This window comes from Podarcis bocagei (genome assembly GCF_964188305.1).
Source record: "Podarcis bocagei genome assembly, chromosome: 13".
Classification (NCBI taxonomy): domain Eukaryota; kingdom Metazoa; phylum Chordata; class Lepidosauria; order Squamata; family Lacertidae; genus Podarcis; species Podarcis bocagei.
This window is the reverse complement of record NC_138138.1, coordinates 21,861,764-21,877,540: the sequence shown is the minus strand read 5'-3', so window position 1 is coordinate 21,877,540 and position 15,777 is coordinate 21,861,764. Positions and strand designations below refer to the sequence as shown.

The 15,777-nt window shown below is 49.2% G+C and overlaps 1 protein-coding gene across 1 annotated transcript in view; it reads left to right on the top strand.

The window, feature by feature from the left end:
• Positions 1–3,969: 3,969 nt before the first annotated feature.
• NGFR (nerve growth factor receptor) overlaps positions 3,970–15,777 on the top strand; it is a 62,795-nt gene continuing 50,987 nt past the window's right edge. The window contains exon 1 of the mRNA XM_081166626.1: positions 3,970–4,205. Within this exon, the coding sequence (XP_081022752.1) occupies positions 4,146–4,205 (60 nt within the window). The 5' untranslated portion in view covers positions 3,970–4,145. The remainder of the gene's footprint in view (positions 4,206–15,777) is intronic.

The following is a 15,777-nucleotide window of genomic DNA, read 5'->3' as shown; positions in this document are numbered from 1 at the left end:
GGTTTCACTTGGAGCAACACCATTACTCCAAGAAGCTGCATTACTAAGCCTCTCTCTGTGAATATTGAATAAACAACATTGGTGGTAAGAACTTCCCTTGTCTTATTGTTTCATGGCAACCTACCATAGGGGGTTGGATCCTCTGACGCCTGACACCTTGGAGCCTTTGATGATCTGATTGTCTTTCTTCAGTTGCAACAGGTTTAATGGAACCCCAAATTTGCCACCTGAAGCGGCCACTTCATGCCATCTCCTGGGAGGGCTGGCTCCGTTATGAGATGCTCCAGGACTAGGGCATGGTTGGAACAGAAACCAATAGCTCATGTGAGTGCAGGCAGAATGACCTCCGAGGTCACGCTTCCAACGCTCCGATTTATTGCCCCCTTGGTGAATGCAATGCTCACCTGGTCAGTTTCTCACCCTGCCTTCCCTCCCCTTCTTCTTTTCTTTGAAACAGGGTTGAGGAACTTTTCATATTGGCTTCTGAGCGACCTTCAGTGGTGGGTGGGAGCAGGGCAGATCCTGGGGCCTGAACTAACTTTTGCAGGAGGAGAGTCTGAGGATCTGAGGCAGGATCTGGTGACAAGAGATGAAGTTCTAGGTCTAACAGAAAAATAATAAAACACACACACACACATTGATTGGGTCTAGTGGGCATCCACCCGAAAGTGCATGGAAAGTTGCCAATGAAACACCATTTTTTTAAAAAAGGGATCCAGGGGCAACCCTGGAAATCAACCTCTCTCCCAGGAGAACTGGGGGAAAGTATTGTTAAAATAACCAAGAAGAGCCAGGCAGCATGGCTTCTGCAAAGGCAGGCCCTGTCTCACCAACTGGTTACCGTATATACTCAAGTATAAGCCAACTTTTTCAGCACATTTTTTATGTGGAAAAAGCCCCCCTCGGCTTATACTTGAGTGAGGCGGGTGGCGGCGGTGGAGGGACAAGCGACCTGAAAGGAGCCCTTTCTTGCTGCTGGTCCCACCGCCACCCGCCTCTCGCAAGGGCAGGCACAGGAGAGACACTGCGCTTTTGGGCTGTTTGTTCTTCCTCCACCGCTGCCGCCACCACCACCAGGTTTCTGATGTGGTGAACCGGCTTATACTCGAGTCAATAAGTTTTCCCAGTTTTTGTGCTAAAATTAGGTGCCTCAGCTTATATTCAGGTTGGCTTATACTCGAGTATGTACGGTAGTCATTTGAGAATGTCAACAAGCATGTAGCTAAAGATGATCCAGTTGACATAGTATACTTGGACTTTGACAAGGTAAATAAGCTTAGCAGTCATGGAATAAGAGGAGAGATCCTACCATGGATCAAGAGTTGATTAAGTAGCAGAAATCAGGAATAAAAAGGCATTTCTCCAAATGGAGAGATGTAGAAAATGAGTCCCTCAAGAGCTGATATTGGGACCTGCACTATTTAACTAGACCGTAAACGATATAGATGCAAAGGGGAGTGGTGACCAAGTTTGCTGGTGATACTAAATGATTTGGGGTTGATAAAGCAAGCAGAGATGATGAAGAACTCTAAAAAACCCTCAGCAGACTAAGTGAACGGGTGGTGACATGGAAAAAGCAACTGAATGTAAGCAAGTAGGAAGTGGTGTGTGCTAGCACAAAAAATAATAATATTATTTTCACATATCTGCTTGGGGTGAACTGGTGGTGCCTTACCATGAGATCTCGAGGTCATAGTGGGCAGTGCAATGAAGATGTCAACCCAGTGTGTGGCTGGTGTGAAACGGGCAAATTCCATGCTAGGGATTATTAGGGAAGGAACTGAAAATACAACTGCAGATCTCATTATGCTGTTGTACAAATCTATGTTGTGACTGCATTTGGAATACTGTGTACACTTCTGGCGGGCTCGTGTCAAAACGGATATTGCAGAGCTGGAAAAGGTTCAGGGACCCCTGACCATTAGGTCCAGCCGCGGACAACTCTGGGGTTCGGCACTCATCTCGCTTTATTGGCCGAGGGAGCCGGCGTACAGCCCAGCATGACTAAGCCACTTCTGGCGACCCAGAGCAGTGAATGGAAATGGCATTTACCTTCCCGCCGGAGCGGTACCTATTTATCTACTTGCACTTTGACGTGCTTTTGAACTGCTAGGTTGGCAGGAGCGGGGACCGAACAATGGGAGCTCACCCCATAGCGGGGATTCGAACCGCCGACCTTCTGATTGGCAAGCCCTAGGCTCTGTGGTTTAGACCACAGCACCACCCACGGCAGTAAATAAGAAGAGATCAAACAAAAGGAACATCTTACCAGTTAGATTCTTTAATAATTACAGTGAGAGACAAAAGAACCCATCTACCTAGAATGGCGGTGCTCCCAATTAAGGGCTACACCCCTCCGTCCCTGTTAATCTATGCCACTCCTACGTCTTGTAATATGAACTTGTAGCCTCTACGCTTTTTGTTCTGAGACTTTCTGAGCTCTTCTCGACTTGGGGAGAGTGCTGGAGGAATGCTGTCCAAGGACTGTGAATCTGTAAACCCTCTCTCTTCCACTGTGTCTTCTCCTAGCTGTTCCCCATCCAGTATTTCCCAGCTTCTGCCTTCTGAACTATGTCCCTCTGCAAACCATTGTTCCAAATCTATACTGTCCTCCTGTTCCTGGGAAGATTCAGGGAAGGGGGAAGGGGAGGGGGAGGCTCCCACCATTCCTCCTCAGCCTGGTCCCTGACAGGAGGGGAGAGTGCTCTGGTCCTCAGGTCCCGCTTGCAGGTTCCCGCAGGAATTTGGTTGGCCACTGTGAGAACAGGAAGCTCAACTAGGTACACCACTGACCTGATCCAGCAGGCTCTTCTTGTACACAATAAGCCCGTTTCATGCACACTCACATGCCCCACACTCTATCCTCCATCCAGCAAAGCAGGGGCAGAGTTCAAAGACACATCCCCAAAAACACTTGAGGAGGGTGCGAAGCAGAACTAGCGAGGGGTGTGACCTGGGGAGAGGGGAAGTTGCTAAGGAGTGATTGCAGATGGACAAGAATCTAAGGGCCAGATAATAATCATATTTTAAATAATATTATTATTTATACTCTGCCAATCTGGCAGGGTTGCCAAAGCCACTCGGGGGTGGGTTTGCAACACATATAAAAACATAACAAAACATCAAACATTAAAAACTTCCTGATACAGGGCCATCTTCAGATGTCTTTGGAAAGTCAGATAATTGCTTATTTCCTTGACATCAGATGGGTGGGCGTTCCACAGGGCAGGCGCCACCACCAAGAAGGCCCTTTGTCTGGTTCCCTGTAAGTTCACTTCTCGCATGGAGGGAACTGTCAGAAGGCCCTCGGAGCTGGGTATAGGTTCTGGGCTGAACGATGGGGGTGGAGACACTCCTTCAGGTATACTTAGGGCGTTAAAGGTCAGCACCAACACTTTGAATTGTGGTTGGAAACGTACTGGGAGCCAATGTAGGTCTTTCAGGATCGGTGTTATATGGTCTTGGCGGCTGCTCCCAGTCACCAGTCTGGCAGCTGCATTCTGGATTAGTTGTAGTTTTCGAATCACCTTCAAAGGTAGCCCCACGTAGAGGGTATTGCAGTAGCGGGGGGGGCACATTCACCCCCCAAGTCCCCCTTCTCCACTGTACCAGGTGGCTGCCAATGCAACCCTCTGACTTCCACTCTTCCAAAGGAACTTTGGGAAAGCTGCCAGGGCGTGCCCGATGCGAATCTTTCCTCACCTTCGGAAGAAATCAAAGCCAACTCTATAAAATGAAGGAATGAAATCGGGAATGCAATGAAACCAATTCATCTTCTCCCCTGTCAGTTCAGCTCTTGCTGGGAGCCTGAAAGCGGGCGGCGCCTTGTGCCACCGTCGTGCGTGCGCCTTTTCCCCCCAAAGCCACCCAGCCAGTGGGCTGAGCGCGCCGCTCGTTTTAATAGTAATGAGGGGGAAGCGGGGCGGAGCTTCCCAGTTACAGAAAGCAGGTGCTGCCCGGGCTGCAGCTCAGTCGCTCGCTTCCTACAGGGGCCGCCGCCGCCGCGGTATCTGCATCGCGCTCCTTCTCTCGACCTGAGACGCGCGCGCGCGCGCGATCCGCCCGAGGAGTACCGGGAAGGGGATGTGGAATAAGCCTCCCGCCTGGCTCCCGCTGCGCTCCGCTTTCCTCCAGCTCTGACGGTCATGGAGAAGAAGGCGAAGAGGCTGGCGCTCCTGCTGGGATCGCTGCTGCTGCTTTCCGGGGTGAGTGGGTTCGCCCTGTGGATCAACCCAGGGGTGGGGTGGGGTGTGGAAGAGGCTCGGCGACTCACTCCCATCTTTAGAGGGCAGAGATGGGGAGAAGATCGCAAGTGACAGTGCGCACGGATCGTAGCGAGTATTGAGACGGGGGCGTCGATCGGATCTGCCACCCATGGGTGCTTTTTTGTGTGTGTGTGTGTGTGTGTGTGTGTCCAGTCTGGGGTGCGGAGATGGGATGGGGCGGGTGGTAGCGGTTCTCCTTCGGGTCCGCTGGACACCAGGGTGCTCTGTCTCCGGCATAGGAGCCAACTCCTTAGGACCAAGGTCCCTTCGCCCCCCCCCAAAAAAAATATTTGATGGGGCCAGGCTCCCCGACAGTTGATTGATACTGCCATCTATATACTAGTACACATGTGTGTGTACTATGTCATGTGATCAATTATTCCCCCCCCCCAATGTTTAATTAAAGTTGGCACCCCTAGCCACTGGGGTTTAAGTTTCTCTTTTTTGGGGGGGTGGATCTGCTGGGAGGCGCCCACCCATCGGTTCGGTCCCTAGGGGGGTTGCTAATCAGCTGGGAAGGAACTTTTGCGCGCGCCCAAACCGATAGCGGGCTGCTGTCCTCTGCGCACTTCCTCGCGAGTAATGTTTCGATCCCGGGTGTCTGGCGCCCACGGAGTTCCAGAGGAGGCGCGGCGAGGATCGCGCTGTGAAGTCAGGGAGAGTTGCTTTCTCTGCGTAGACGCGTGCAGAGGATCCGGGTGGATACGCAGGGTAGGGCAGCGCCGGGCTCCCTGGCCCCACCCTAACCACACCCCACGTCGGTTTGTTGGAAACCCCCCACACCCCAAGCAGAGATTTGCCTGCTGGAGGAGAACATTTGGGGCGACTATGAGAGTCGCGGGAGTGGGGGGGGGGGCAGAAGAAGAGGATTTAAAAAGTCCTATTTTGACGTTTCAAAAGGGGGGCGGCGGCGGCGAGGATGCGATCTATCAATTGCAGTGTCCGGAATGATAGATCTTGTTTTATATTGTTCTCTGCGGAACGTGTGAAATGGTTTTGTGCGCGCAGGGGGCGCGGCAGGGAAACGAAAAAGAGCGGCGCCGAGGATGTGCTGAGGAAGAGAGAGGGGGGGGGAGAGGAAGAGTTTGAGGCACGGTTCCGCCTTTTATGAGACGTCTAAGGAGCTCTGACTAGATTCCAGTTGGGGTGATAAAACGAGGAAGCACGTCTGCGTGCTCGAAAGTGCTTCCAAGAAATCATAGCGACAAATGTAAGCATCTCGCTGCGCTTTTCCTGCCTCTGGAGACCCCTCTGTAACCTCAAACCTCGGTGGTGATGATGATGATTGTGTGCGATCAAAGATGGGCATCCTTTGTCCGGAAGCACAAAGGTGCTCTGGACCAAAACTGCAAGGGGGATAACAAATCCTTACCCACCCTCCCTCCAAAGAGCTGCCAGGGTCATTTCAGTCTCGCAACAACCTTATCAGATAGGGAAGGCTGAGAGATAAAGCCTTGCGCAAGGATATTCGCCTCTCGTAACACATTAATAATAACCGTAGCCCTGAGGTTGATTTTACACTGGGACCACCGCCGTCCTGTTTCCCTGAATCGCTCTCCTTCGGTTTGGGGTGTAGTTCTGCACAGGCTGGGTGTCTGTCTGCCAAGCACGATCCCTACATTGGGTTGGGCTCGATGACCTCTGAGGTCCCCAACCCATCTCTAAAATACAGTGGTACCTCGGGTTAAGTACTTAACTCGTTCCGGAGATCTGTCCTTAACCTGAAGCACCACTTTAGCTAATGGGGCCTCCCGCTGCCGCCGATTTCTGTTCTCATCCTGAAGCAAAGTTCTTAACCCGAGGTACTATTTCTGGGTTAGTGGAGTCTGTAACCTGCAGCATATGTAACCTGAAGCGTATGTAACCCGAGGTACCACTGTACTATGATTCTCTCACTCACCCTCCAGCTGCTGTTTGCCCCACGAGGCTCAACACGGTGGGAGTTGCAGGATACCTGCTATTCTTTACTCCACGGGGAAAATGACAACTTCCACTCCCAAGCCCATTCACCAACATTCCCTGATATTACTTTTTTATTTTTTTAAGCTATGGGATAGTGATCCTATTCCCGGATCTCCCGCGTCGCACCAGTGTTAGCCTGTAGGCAAGGCAGCTAAGTTACCGAGGTCCCCTCAAAGCCAAATCACATACATTGATTAGAAAACGCATCGGCTTTTAAGCTTCGAGTGGTCATTTCTGCCGGCAGCCCTTCGCTTAGTGTGGATGTGCCAAACGACAGGGAGCTGGCGTGAGAGAGAGGAGGGAGAGAGATCACAGAAGGAAGAGGGGCGGATTTCAAAATTAGCATTATTTTGCAGAGGGGAGATTCAGGATGGGTAGCCAGACGGAGGGAGAGGCTCGCTGGTTGAGAGGGTTTGGTTGCAATAGGGACTTAGGGAGCTGCCTGCCTTATCCCCAGTCAGACCCATTGGACCGTCTAGCTTAGTACTGTCGACACTGGCTGGCAGCAGCTCCCCAGGGGTTCTGACAGGGGACATTCCCACCTATATCTGGAGATGCCAGGGATCCAATTTTCTGCATGCAGAGCTGAAGTTCTACCCCTGAGCTCCAACCCTCTCAAATCGTATAGTGTTTAGCTTGCAAAATGGGGCGGAGGGAAGCTGAACAGACGTGGCTTTTGGATCTCAAGGTCCGTGTTTTCCACAAACCTCAAATCTGTGCCCGTAACTCTTTGAGTATGCAAGGTGGAGTTCGGGTTCTTCAGTGAAGAAGGAGCCCTGCATACGCTCGGAGGCGAATCTTTGCTTTATTGCCTGGCTCATTTCTGGACAGGAAACAGTTAATAATAATAATGTCTAGGGTTGAATTGCATTAGCCCTTAGCAGAAAAGGAGACAGTGGAGGGCTAGTGCAGTAAAAGACTAATATCTTAGGGAGCGTGGGTTTGGCATGTTGAACTTTGGGGGTGATGGACATTTAAGGTTGGTGGCTGACTGGGAGAGGCTGATGGCGGGACTGTAAGACGTAAATTAGGAGGCTTGGCACCACTGCAGAGGCTGAAACAGCGACCATGGGGGCATCCTAGTATAGCATTTTTCTTGACACTGCACCCACTGGATTAACTTGAAACAGGAACCAGCTCTGCAACCCATTTTTAATCAGTGCTCCCCCACTTCTTTTGCCCTGGAATAGAAATCGATGTGCACCAACCCCCTGACCTTTGCAGTTTGTGTATAAAACACAAACATATACAGACGATTAGACAGTGGCGTAGCGTGGGGGTGCAGGGGGGGGGCAGCCGCACCGGGCGCAACATCTGGGGGTTAGGGTTAGGGGGCGCAAATCCACGGGTTAGGGGGCGCAAATCCACGGGTTAGGGGGCGCAAATTACTTGCCTTGCCCCGGGTGCTGACAACCCACGCTACGCCACTGCGATTAGAATCCCCAAACTAAACTGAAACGCCAGCAAGGAATATCACCAAAGTAAATCAAAACACCAGCAGTTGCCATTTTTGCACAAAACACAAATGCAAGAAATTATGCCAAGCAGGTGAAATTAGCAAAATGAACAAGAATGAGGCAGTTGAGGAGATAATACACCCCAGAGTGCCTCTGAGCATGTGAAAAGAAACGGGAGCTTTATACATGCCAGCACTTAATCCGGGCATAGGCAAACTCGGCCCTCCAGATGTTTTGGGACTACAACTCCCATCATCCCTAGCTAACAGGACCAGTGGTCAGGGATGATGGGAGTTGTAGTCCCAAAACATCCGGAGGGCCGAATTTGCCAATGCCTGATTTACGGTAATCTCATCCTGGCCTAAACAGGAAGAACTTCGAAGGAAGATGATTAGAAGGCAGGCAGGAAGGAATAAAACACTGCTGAGATGTCAATGCACAGGCACTGCACAGCGAAAAAGGGAAAAGAAGTAGATTTCTGCCCCAAAGAGCTTACAGACCTGTGGAAGGAGATCAGAGGGCGGGGAGGCATGGAAGAGGCAGGAGTAGACTCATAGAATTGTAAGCTTGGAAGGGACCAATATGCAGCTGCCCTATATGGGGGTCGAACCTGTAACCTTGGCAGGCTTGTCTAGGAAGGACCATAGATGCAGAAATGCAGTCGACACGCACTTTTGAGCCTTGGGGTACAGATTTGGTGCATGAGCATTGTGGGAAAGGAGTCTGGATTTATTATCCCTGGAGGGGGGAACTGAGGGAGGAGAGAGAGGTGGCGCTCTGAAGGTATTATGGGTGAGGTCCCAGGCATGACAGTTACAAAGGCAGAGAGTTTGCGAGTTTCCTGTTTTGCTTAAACCCTGGAATCTCTGGGATGTTTTTAAAAAACGAGTTAAGCATCGTCTGCACAGCTTCTCCTCGTCTTTCCCCCAGGCAGCCTCTGGCTGTGGACAGCTGAGTACAATCCGTTTCTTTCAGTGCTGGGTCTCCGAGATGCCGTCCCGTTCCCCTAGAAGTAGGAATAGGCAGAGGGAAGTTCGCTGTGAGCGTTGAGAGACACACCTTCTGCAGCTTAAAAGGCTGCAAAAGCCAGGGAGAACGATCCCAGCGCTTAAAATAAATGCAATTAAAAAAGAAAGGAAGTTGCACAACATGTTTGTTCGCAAGTAAGCTTTGCTTAATTTAGGAGGCGGAGGAAGGGGTGTCGGTGAAGCCTAACATGCCTTTCCAGATCCGCCCTCATGCCAGAGGGGGCTAGGGATGATATGTGAAGAAGAAGAAGAAGAAGAAGAAGAAGAAGAAGAAGAAGAAGAAGAAGAAGAAGAAGAAGAGAAAATCAGAGGGGAAATGAAAGGGTGGCTGTTATTGGATCATGTGTTTAGTTTAGGGTTCTCCCCCCCCCCAAAAAAGATGGGCAAACTTTAGAGCTACACAGAATGCTTCCCCCACAAGGCTGTTCATGAAAAAGTAAAGAAGAGGCTTGCAGAGGATGGTGTCTTATGAGCTCCTCAAGACTACCCTGTTTCACTGAGAATCCATACTGGGGTCTTTGCACAAGGCTTATGCAGAGATTAGGGATGGCGAGACCTCACCATTTCTTCTCTCTCGGTTTCTTACTTTTCCAATCTTAAATTCGCTCCTCTGCATTTTGCAGTAATTTGTGGCTATTTATTATTATTATTAAAGAAATCCTGATGAAAAAACACCAGCGTTTTATTGTGAATCTCTCCCAATAAACACATTTTTAAAAAGCAGGTTTGACGAATATACACATTTTTGCGTGCAATTCCTCCTAATAAATGCATTTTTTGGGTATGTTGTTTTCACTACGTCTCCATCCTTATGCACACTTTTATGTCATATATGCATTTTGGGAAATACTGTTTGGTTGCAGAACTTCACTGCAAAATTCAGATCTGTGCAGATTTTGAAGGATGGCGCCGCCCCCATTCTCGTATTGTTTCAGAAACTGCAGATTTCTTGAAACTGCAGAACTTGAAACGTGTGCTGCATGGAGTTTCTCCTCCCTCTCTCGTAGAGGTTAGTCTATGTCTGGTCTTACTGAGCATCCATCCTGATCTGCTTGCAGAGTAAACCTTCCTTTGCATCTTTTGTCCCACCCCCACCCCCACTTTTCCCAGAGCCTTCTGGCTTCCTAACCACAAAAAAACCATTTTTCATTTTTTAAAAATGGGTTCGTTGTGCTAGGGTGGCAGACGGCTTTTGTCCACTCCGTGCAAATCTAAATATCCCTGCATGCATGGTGGGTTTGCATCGTAGCAGTCTGGAGGTGCCTTGTGACAGCTTAGCAGGGATTGTGGGGGGACGGGGGAAGGAGAAAGGAATTGCATGCTAATGACAACCTCTCCCACACACTAATTTGGCAGCTCCCTGACTCTGTGGGAGGAGCCACAGTCCAATGGCAGGCCACATGCAGTTTCCCATAGACAGTCCCAAGGCTGAGTCCCAGCCTAGGCATCTCCAGTGGAAAAGGGTCATCTAGCAGCTCATGGGAAAGACCCTGGAGTGAGACCCTGGAGAGCAGATGAGGAGGAGAAATAGAAATCATAGAATCACAAAATTGTAGACCGGAGGGTCATCAACCGCCTGCAAGGCAGGAATATGCAGCTGTCCCATCCAGGGATCAAACCTGCAACCTTGGCGTTATCAGCGCCACGCTCTAACCAACTGAAATAGTCTGAGCCTGCTTCAAGGCACAGGTCCTGTTTGCAACGGTCGCCAAATTAAAGGCGAGACAGCTCAAATGACCCTACTTTTTCTAAGAAAGGAACAAGGATTTGGGGGGTAGGGAAGTACTTCAGACCAGGTTCCATGGAGCAGGCATGGAGAAAAGAAGAAGAAGAAGAGGAGGAGGAGCATGGGTGTTGTTATTATTATTATTAACAATAATAATAATAATATCGCCGTCTGTTAATAATTTGGGTGTAATCTTCGACACCTCACTTTCTGTGGAGGCGCAGGTTGTAGCCATAACAAAGGCGGCATTTTTCATCTCTGCCAAGCTAAGTAGTTGGCTTCCTACCTCTCTTGCCCTCACCTAGCCACTATGATCCATGTGACGGTCACCTCCAGGCTTGATTATTGTAACTCACTCTACGTGGGACTGCCCTTGAGACTGACCCAGAAACTCCAGCAGGTGCAGAATGCCATGGCGAGACTCCTTACGGGGTCCTCACCATGGGATCACATTCGTCCGGTGCTATACCAACTGCACTGGCTCCAGGTGGAGTACAGGATCAGGTTTAAGGTGCTGGTTTTAACCTTTAAAGCCCTATTAGCCTAGGACCCTCATACCTACAGGACCGCCTCTCCTGGTATGTCCCACGGAGGACCTTATAGTCTTCAAATAAAAACATCTTGGAAATCCTGGGCCGCAGGAAGGTTAGGCTGGCCTCGACCAGAGCCAGGGCTTTTTCAGCCGTGGCCCCGATCTGGTGGAACGCTCTGTCACAAAAGACTAGGGCCCTGAGGGACTTGACATCTTTCTGCAGGGCCTGCAAGACGGCGCTGTTCCACCAGGCCTTTGGCCAAGGCACAGTCTGACCCCCTCTCTCCTTCTGTAATCCTCATAGAACTCTAGCCCAATGGTTGCCATTAATTTGACTCTGAATTGATTTTAGAATGGATTTTAATTAATTGACTGTGTGATTTTATGTACACTGTGCTATTTTTACTTGTTAGCCGCTCTGAGCCCAGCTTTGGCTGGGGAGGGCAGGATATGAATAAATTTTTTATTATTATTATTATTATTATTATTATTATTATTATTATTATTATTATTATTATTATTTTGCTGAACACAAGCTGCCTCTGCCCATGTACAAGTGTTCAAGTGTTTGTGTGAAAGAGGGTACACTTGTTTATTAGTACAGCTTAGCTATTGTGTACACAGGTAAGCAGGGTGCCCATTTGCTGTGCGTTACATGCAGATATCAACCCAGGTATACAGGTGTACATGGATTGTACACTTGTTGAATCTAATGTGTGAACACCCCTATTGTTGGTGTTTTAAGAAATGTTGAATGAGAGGTGTGCTCCAGCACCAGATGGGAGAGGTGTAAGTTTGGGGGGGGGAGGATGGAGAGTATTTATGGTGCAGTGGGCAAGATTGTTATCCGACCTTATCGGTGAGGGCCAACTTTGACTGGTGCATGGTCCTGCCCACTTGTCTATCACCCAATGTCATTGTGATGCTGGATGATTGAAAGGTGGGTCATCCCGCCCACCTGTCAAAGTCCCTCTCATTGCCAGCTGTGTGCCCAGTGCTTGGTTAGCACCAATCATAGGGCTGGGCAAAGCTGCTTTCTGCAAGGATTGGCTGCTCCACTGCTGACATCACATATGACATCAGGTGTGGGGCAAGTGGGCGTGGTTTGGGGAAATAGCTTTGGGACCCACACCAAGCCGAAGGTGGTGGACTCTCCTTCCTTGGAAGGTGGTGAATAGAGGCTGGATGGCCATCTGTCATGGATGTTTTAGTTGAGGTTCCTGAACTGCAGGGGGTTGAAGACCCTCAAGATATCCCTTCCAACTCTACAGTTCTAGACTGGTGCCAGTGTGGTGTAGTGGTTAAGAGCGGTAGACTCGTAATCTGGTGAACCGGGTTCGCTTCCCCGCTCCTCCACATGCAGCTGCTGGGTGACCTTGGGCCAGTCACACTTCTTTGAAGTTTCTCAGCCTCACTCACCTCACAGAGTGTTTGTTGTGAAGGAGGAAGGGAAAGGAGAATGTTAGCCGCTTTGAGACTCCTTCGGGTAGTGATAAAACAGGATATCAAATCCAAACTCTTCTTTTCTTCTGCCTCAAAGTTCCCCTTAGCAGGAATGCCTAACGTTAGGAAAGTCTTTTGTTTCCAAATCTTTGGAAAGTCAGTTGTTTATTTCCTTGACATCTGATGGGAGGGTATTCCACAGGGCGAGTGCCACCACCAAGAAGGCCCTCTGCTTGGTTCCCTGTAACCTCACTTCTCACAGTGAGGGAACTGCCAGAAGGCCCTCGGAGCTGGACCTCAGTGTCCGGGCTGAACGATGGGGGTGGAGATGCTTCTTCAGGTATACTGGACCGAGGCCGTTTAGGGCTTTAAAGGTCAGCAGCAACACTTTGAATTGTGCTCAGAAACATACTGGGAGCCAATGTAGGTCTTTCAGGACTGGTTATATGGTATCGGCAATTTATGCACTGCCTTTTTAAAAAGGAAAAGCAGTTTAAAAACTCTATCCACTGTACGACAGTGTCCCCGATATGCAAGGTGAGTCTGCCTATCTGCTTGCTAGGCTGTGCTCCATCTTCTCTCAGTTTTGGACCACGAAGGACGAGCTTTGTTTGACAACACCGAGGCCGCAACAGACACAGCTCCTGGCGTCCCCTGACACCTCTGGTTTAATTTATGGCACCTCCGAGGCTAATTGATGTATTGTGGCCAGCGCTGTCACAGGCAAAAACTTCCCTTCATCTGAAGCACAGGGCTGAGAGGGTGCTGGATGTATAATTCACAGGGCCTGCGGTGCAAGGCAGACGAAGTGATTAGTAGGATGAGACCCAGTGGAGGCAGAGAAAGAGAAGTGTGACTCATTAGCCAGAGTGCTAAAAGCCACAGAAGTATAACTTAAGTATTCCCCTGAGCACGCAAGGAAACAGATTTGCATGATATTCGCATTTTCATTTTATTTCATTAATACCCCATCTTTCCTCAGGTGAGCTGAAGGCAGCATGCGTAGCTATCCCCCTTCCTTGTTTTTTGTGTGTTTTAATATTTTGTTGGAAGCTGCCCAGTCAGACGGGCAACATATCCTCCTCCTCCTCATCACCTCCCTACCCTATGAGGTAGATCAGGCTGAGAGACAGTAACTGGCCCAAGGTCACCCAGTGAGCTTTGTGGTAGAGTGGGGATTTGAACGCTGGTCTACCAGGTCCTAGTCCAACTCTCTAACCCAGGGGTAGGCAACCTAAGGCCTAGGGGCCGGATCCGGCCCAATTGCCTTCTTAATCTGGCCTGTGGATGGTCCGGGAATCAGTGTGTTTTTTCATGAGTATAGGTAAAGGTAAAGGGACCCCTGACCATTAGGTCCAGTCGTGACCGACTCTGGGGTTGCGGCGCTCATCTTGCTTTATTGGCCGAGGGAGCCGGCGTACAGCTCCGGGTCATGTGGCCAGCATGACTAAGCCGCTTCTGGCGAACCAGAGCAGCGCACGGAAATGCCTTTTACCTTCCCGCCAGAGCGGTACCTATTTATCTACTTGCACTTTGAGGTGCTTTCGAAATGCAAAAGCGGGGACTGAGGAATGGGAGCTCACCCCGTTGCGGGGATTCGAACCGCCGACCTTCTGATCAGCAAGTCCTAGGCTTTAACCCACAGCACCACCCGCGTCCCCCATGAGTAGAATGTGTCCTTTTATTTAAAATGCATCTCTGGGTTAATTGTGGGGCAAAGGAATTCGTTCACCCCCCCCCCATATAGTCCGGCCCACCACATGGTCTGAGGGACGGTGGACTGGCCCCTTGCTGAAAAAGGTTGCTGACCCCTGCTCTAACCTCTACACTTCACCAGCTATGCACAGATGGATATTTGGACCATGGTGCTGATAACGCCAAGGTTGCAGGTTCGATCCCCACATGGGACAGCTGCATATTCCTGCATTGAAGGGGGTTGGAGTAGATGATTCTTGGGCCCCTTCCAACCCTATGATTCTCTGATACAGTGTCTCTATTATTACCGTCGTTTAAATAAATGCATCTCAACATAGTGAAGAAAGCCTGAGTGACCTGTCAGCTTGCCTCCTCAGTCTGCTTCAGGACCCCTGTTGTTCTTGACTTTTCTTTTCTTTTTATAAATTTTCAAAATAACCTTTATTATACAGTGGCACCTCAGGTTAAGAACTTAATTTGCTCTGGAGGTCCGTTCTTAACCTGAAACTGTTCTTAACCTGAGGTACCACTAATGGGGCCTCCCGCTGCCGCTGCACGATTTCTGTTCTCATCCTGAAGCAAAGTTCTTAACCCGAGGTATTATTTCTGGGTTATCGGAGTCTGTAACCTGAAGCGTCTGTAACCTGAAGCGTCTGTAACCCGAGGTACCACTGTACATCAATTAACATTACTTTACATAAAACCTAGACAGTACATACAATGCAAACAACACTCATTCCATCCATTACAACTTAAACACACCTGAGACCAGGGGTGTCAAACTCAAATTCATCGGGGGCCGCATCAGCAGTTTGGTCACCCTCAAAGGGCCGGTTGTATCTGTAACAAGTGGAGGTTTCCTGTGTAGAACGGCCGGCGCCGCTAGAGGGCAGACGTTCTCTGGCTTGTAGGCTGCCGCGCATGCGCTGAAGAGGCGGCTTTCTTGTGTAAAAAAAAAAAGCGAGAATAAAAGGTGAAGGCCGGCGGCCGGCGGCAGCTACACTGGCCACATGACGAGGTCTGGTGGGCCAGATTCGGCCCGTGGGCCTTGTGTTTGACACCCGTGCCTTAGACACTAACTTCCGATTCTTCTCATTGTACTGTTTTGTTATCCTGTACACAGTTCATTATTGTTTTTTTGTTCCCCCATTTCTTATCAAGAATCTTCTATTGTACACTGTCTTTATGTTTCAAGATTCATTCTAGATCTGCAAGGAGTTACCAATATCACAATAGTTTTAAAGATATTCTTTAAACATTATCCACTCTTTATTAAATTTCTGTATCGACTTTCCTCTTAATCTCCCTGTAATCTTTGCGAGTGGTAAATATTCTATCATTTTTGCTTGCCAGTCAATTTTTGTGGGGATGTTATTGCTTTTCCAGTTCTTTGCTATCAAAATCCTAGCTGCTGTGGTTGTGTACATGAATAGAGGTCTATGATTTTTCTTAATTTCCATGGACATTATTCTTAATAGGAAGGCCTCAGGTTTTTGGATGAATGAGAATTTGAATATCTTTTTAAGTTCTTTATATATGGTGTTCCAAAATTCTCTTAGAATCCCCACCACATGTGCATAAATGTACCTACCCCATTTTTACACCTCCAACAAACCTCTGAACTGTTTTTATACATTTTTTTGCCAATTTGGCTGGGCTTAGGTACCCA